Here is a 5,664-nt window from a genome sequence, read left to right as displayed (position 1 = left end):
CACAGTGATTCCCGGTTATATATTATATCGGAAGGATAGGGGGGGAAGGGTTGGAGGTGGTGCTCTCTTCCCCCCCCAAGCGGCGGCGAGGGAGTTCGCAGAGCGTTCCCTGCGCATGCGCAGGGGACGCTCTGTCACTTTGGGGGGGATTTAAATATCCCCCCGGTATTTTTTTCAGGGTTTTTAGATTTTTGTGCACACAAATCTCCCTCCCTCCCAGGTGCCCCCGATGCGCGGATTTAGGTATCCGCACGCACGGGGGCGACTTGGCTATTAGTATATAGATTCCCCAGTGGCCTCCAGTGAGACCAGAGTAGGTTATTCCACTTATTGAACAGCTAAAGCCAAGAACAGCCCCTCGCCCAGATGCAATTCCACCTGAAATAGTTAAAATAAATCCGGACTGGTGGGCCACCTTCTTGGCAGATTTTTTTTACCCTATTCGATAGAACAGGAATAATGCCAGAGTCTTGGACCAATGCAATACTGGTTCCCATCTTTAAAAGGAGTAATTATCAGTTACCATCCAATTACCGTCTGATAAGCCTCCTCTCTGTTATTGATGCTAGACTTCTCTTTATTATCTTTTATTTCCCATCCACCCTCCCTTGGGGTGCTTGGTGGTGGTGGTGCGTGTTAGAGGCTGTTTTAGTCTCATTCAGGGGTCATTTCCTGCAGGAGCACACAGGAGCGGAGCTCCGGCAGTAGAGAGCCCAGGGGGCGGGCACATGCAACAAGCCCCACCCCCTGCTCCCAGCAGCCCTCAGTCAGAGCAAGAAGCAGCCAGGTAAGCCGCAGAGCCCCCCATCCCCCCCGGTCCCCCGGGTCCAAAACAGTCCAGTGGCACCTTTTAAGACCAAGTTTTATTCAGGTACAAGCTCTCCCTCCTCTGCGAGGACAGATCTGCACATGTGTCCCCCCCCCCCCAATAGCTAGGAATCAGTCTGGTGGAGCCTGAGCGGTGGGTGTTGCCTTCTGACACACTTCCGGTGATGTCAGGAGGTGTGGCATATGCAAATAAGTTATGCGAATGAGCTCCTGCACCTCTTTTTCTACGAAATGACCCCTGGTCTCATTAACCCTATGAGGGAGGTTAAGTTGAGACAAGGAATGGCCGGCTCCAGATCACCTTATCAGCCTCACCAATGGCCACTGTGGATTCGAGCACCAGCCTCCCTGCTCCAGCCTCTGCCAGATCCACTGCACACGGCATCTTGCCAGAACCCACCTCTAACAACGAAGTACACGCATTCAGGAACGGTTGTACTTTTATTGCAAAGCTATAGATGCAGTAACACAGGCACTGTTAAGAGAAGAGAGAGAGAAGAGATTGGATTTATACCCCGCCCTTCACTACCCAAAGGTGTCTCAGAGCGGCTTACAAACTCCTTTCCCTTCCCCTCCCCACAACAGACACCCTGTGAGGTGGGTGGGGCTGAGAGACCTCTTGACACAAACTGCTCTTTTTCAAGGACAGCTGTGCCAGAGCTTGTGACTGACCCAAGGTCATCCAGCCAGGTGCAAGTGGAGGAGTGGGGAATCAAACCCGGTTCTCCCAGATTAGAGTCCACACACTTAACCACTACACCAAACTGGCTCTTAAGAATGGCCACAGCCAGTAGAGCATGATAGGATATAGGGTATTCGTATGCACCCCCCCCCCCCATGGCATTGGCCAATTAGGCACCCTCCCGCACGCGGGATAAGTCAGGCAACCATTAGGTGGCTACAGCTGAGAACTCAGAGTCTCTCACGGTACACAGGAGCTCTCCAGACAACACAACCTCCTCCTGCACATCTGTAGAGATAAGCGTTGCAGCAAAGGGAGAACAGCAGGGATAGGAATGCAATAGCAATTAACAAGATCCAGAATGAACTCCCCAACCCCCATGGCAGGATAGCTGACACATCTGTGCTGCATAGGAGTATATCCTCAGTATCTTGGATTGATTATGTATTTAAATGGGGAGTCAGCCACATCCAGGGGACTTGGAACAGGGTAACAGTAGATTGGAGAGACCGACAGAACAGTTAATCCATTTCAAAGTCTTAACCCAATAGAATTTTGTGTTCAGTTTTGTGTGTGTGTGCGTGTGTGCGCGCTGTCTTGAAATGTCTGTCCGGTAATGCTTTAAACTGATTTTTCTTTCTCCTGACTTGTAGTATAACTTGAATAGAGAAAAGGACCCCGTGGTTATTGTCACTTCCACGACTGGTGATGGAGAACCCCCAGACACAGCACTCAAGTTTGTTAAAGAAATTAACGACAGAACGCTGCCCCAGAGTCACTTTTCCCATTTACGATATGGATTGCTTGGTAATTTGTAATCTCCTTTTGCTCTTACTAACGCAGGGGGAAAGTAGTTGTTTGAAATGACATATATGCTTTTGATTAAACCATTTGCATATGTTGGACTGTTAGGCCCTTTGTTCATAAAGTGTGTTCATAAAGTGAAAGGGGGAGGGGAGATCCTGAAAACCTCACCTGTTTCCTCCTCCTCTCTCCAGCCCCCCACTGCCTGGCTTTTAGTCTGCAGGGTCTCCTGATGTCCAGCTTGTTCATGGGTTTCAAGGAACTGTTAGGAAAGAGGAGGCAGGGAAAATCTACTCCCCCCAAGTACTGTGTTCTCATTAGTAAAGGTTCCCTTGCTCGAAAGCCAGTTGAATCCGACTCATCTCCACAAATGGTTAAGACGCTGAACTGCAGGCTGTGGAAGGTCAGTAGTTCAGCAGTTCGAGACCCGAGTGTGCCGCATGACGGAGTGAGCTCCCGTCTCTCGTTCCAGCTCCTGCCAACCTAGCAGTTCAAAAGCAAGAAATTGCAAGTAGATCAATAGGTACCCCTTCGGTGGGAAGGTCACAGCGTTCCGTGCGCCTTGGTGTTTCGTCATGCCGGCCACATGACCACGGAAACGTCTTCGGACAGCGCTGGCTCTTCGGCTTTGAAACGGAGATGAGCACCGCGACCCTAGAGTTGGATTCGACTGGCGTTCGAGCAAGGGAACCTTTACTTTTGAAGCTGCGGTGGCTTTGAAACGGAGATGAGAACCGCAACCCTAGAGTCGGATTCGACTGGCTTTCGAGTAAGGGAGCAAAATGCGGTCGCGCAGCAGCTTGTGTGTAATTGACACGTACCATCGGGCCAAAGAGAAGAGTGAGCGCGGAGCAGCGCTTGTGGGAAATCACCCAGAGTGTTGGACTGGATGGGCCTTTGGTCTGATCCAACACTGGCATCTCTTATGTTCTTATGTTCTTATGACATGTGTATTTGATTAGTTTTTTGAACAGTTCCATTAAACGTTGAGTAACTGCATGTACGTTTCCATTGACACTGAAGCTGCTTATCTGTTTCGTTGGTTCTTGCCTTTATGTTCCTCCTTGCTTGGCTCTCTCAGGTCTGGGAGACTCAGAATACACCTTCTTCTGCAACGGGGGGAAGCTACTGGACAAACGGTTTCGGGAACTTGGAGCGCAGCGTTTTTACGAGACTGGGCTAGCCGACGACGCTGTAGGGTAAGAGGACAGGAGGACTCTTGACTGGCGGCCTCCTGAGTTCCTCCTGGTCTAGTTAAATGCCTAATGTGTGCTTATACGTTTTATTTGTTTTAAATACTTTAAATATTTGTACTTTAAACACTGTTTGAAATATTTTAATGTTTGCTGCCTGGTAACTTGAAACAAAATACTGAAGGCCCTGGCCAGGTCTCCTCTCTGCCTTCCATTGTACAAGTCCTCAGAGTGAGGTATAAAATACAATACAAGAAGCCTTTATTGGCGTATATCAAGTTGTCCATACAGACAGTAAGCAACTATAGAAGTAACAAGGATAATCTCTCCCTTATATATAATTGAGTAAGACGCAGCGTCAGACGCAGCGGAGAGAAAATGCGCACCAACAGTGTTTGGAGGCTTGAACTGTCCGTCAGAAGCTTCCCCGGCTTCCATTGGCCGTGTTGCCTAAGTCCCACCTCAGAACACAAAGGCTGTAGCCCTGCCTCTGCACCCGGTCCCCACTTGAAAGGTGGCATAGAAATTATTTGAACAAATAGTTAATGCACAGCTGTGTAAGATTTTTGTGTTTGTCCCCACCGGAACATAAAACTGCAGTTGGACTGGCCTTTGGTCTGCTTCTAACTGTATGTCCGTGTTTGTGTGTGTCCACATGAGCACGTGAAGGATTTTAAACTGGGGGGCTTGGTCTGGGGAAGGCTCGACTAGCGATATACCCGTCACCGTGACGGGTATATCTTCTTACAGGAGCTACTGTCACCTCTTGGAGGATTGGCTACATTAGGGGTGTGTCGCCTAATATGCAAATGAGTACCTGCTACAAAAGAGCCCCGAAGGTTAGGATGACTTTCTGCAGCCCCGTGAGAAGTCCCAGAGTGCCTTGGGGGGAGGGCTGTGCATCTGCACTTCCCTCATGGGCTTGGGGGTCTCCTTAACAGCAGCAGGCAAGTTTGTGGGCTGACTCTATTGGTTGAGAGGCATCAGCTGACAAGCTTCCACTGGGTCCTTTAGAGCAATGACTTCCATGGTGGGAAATATCCCAGTCCTCACTGGTGGGGGCTGGAATGTTCTCTGCTACCCACCACTGAGTCTACCATTTGCACATAGCCACTGGGCAGAAGTAGTCCCAGGGTCCTGTGGGTGGAAGCCTGCCATCTTGGGTTATCTTGGCCAGTCTGATGTAGTGGTTAAGTTAAGAGTGGCAGATTCTAATCTGGGAGAACCGGGTTTGAGTCCCTGCTCCTCCACATGCAGCTGCTGGTGTGACCTTGGGTCAGTCACAAGTTCTTTCAGAGCTGTTCTCTCAAGGGCAGTTCTCGGGAGAGCTCTCTCAGCCCCACCTACCTCACAGAGTGTCTGTGGTGAGGAGGAGAAGGGAAGCTGCTCTGAGACTCTGAGTGAAAGGCGGGGTATAAGTCCAGTCTCCTCTTCCTCGTCCTCCTCTCGGAGGAAGTAAGGTGTGAGATACAGGTGGGAAAGACTGGGTTGGAAGTGACAGGGAGGAAGGAAGCAGGAAGGTTGGAGTGATTTCTCTTTCAGTGACATTTACGCAGGGATGGCATTTGCGATTTTCCGTTTAAAAAGTGGACTTTCTCTTTTTCGTTTTAGTTTGGAGCTGGTGGTCGAGCCATGGATTGCTGGACTTTGGGCTGCCCTCAGCCAAGAATTTGCATCGAGGAAAGAAGAGCCAGCTTACCGTGACAAGACTGCTTCTCTTACGGCAAGCATAGGCTGCAAAATAGAGCACTTAACACTAGACGATTTGGCAGTGCAAAATGGCGTTTTTTCTGAAAATGAAGGAAAGGCTACCCCAGGGCCTCCCATTCAAGACTCTCAGCCTTCCCTTTCCCGTTCGGTGCCTCCGCTTTCCCAGTCTGCTCTTAATGTCCCTGCTTTGCCAGTGGAATACCTAGAGATGGAACTTCAAGAAAACATCGGCCAGGAAAGTTCTCCAATGGTGAGGGCCTCACTAAATGCAAACCTGTACTTTTCCGGAAGTTTCTGAACTTAAATGGGCAGCGTTTCTGAAAAGTCTATGGCTGTGTTATTATTCATTTATGCCCCACTTTACTCTCCAATGAGAGTATGCTTCCCTTGTCCTTTCTGGTTTGGTCTGGCATTCCCTCAATAACCCCTTCTCCCTTCTGCTGTATT

General features: G+C 49.6%; 1 protein-coding gene across 1 annotated transcript in view; it reads left to right on the top strand.

The window, feature by feature from the left end:
- MTRR (5-methyltetrahydrofolate-homocysteine methyltransferase reductase) overlaps positions 1 to 5,664 on the top strand; it is a 41,712-nt gene that overhangs the window by 10,873 nt on the left and 25,175 nt on the right. Inside the window, exons 3-5 of the mRNA XM_015409349.1 lie at positions 2,164 to 2,317; positions 3,396 to 3,513; positions 5,119 to 5,467. Of these exons, the coding sequence (XP_015264835.1) occupies positions 2,164 to 2,317; positions 3,396 to 3,513; positions 5,119 to 5,467 (621 nt within the window). The remainder of the gene's footprint in view (positions 1 to 2,163; positions 2,318 to 3,395; positions 3,514 to 5,118; positions 5,468 to 5,664) is intronic.

This window comes from Gekko japonicus, unplaced genomic scaffold (genome assembly GCF_001447785.1).
Source record: "Gekko japonicus isolate JY-2015 unplaced genomic scaffold, Gekko_japonicus_V1.1 scaffold707, whole genome shotgun sequence".
In the NCBI taxonomy this organism is placed as follows: Eukaryota; Metazoa; Chordata; class Lepidosauria; order Squamata; family Gekkonidae; genus Gekko; species Gekko japonicus.
The sequence above is the reverse complement of the archived record's forward strand: the minus strand, read 5'-3'. Positions and strand labels throughout refer to the sequence as shown.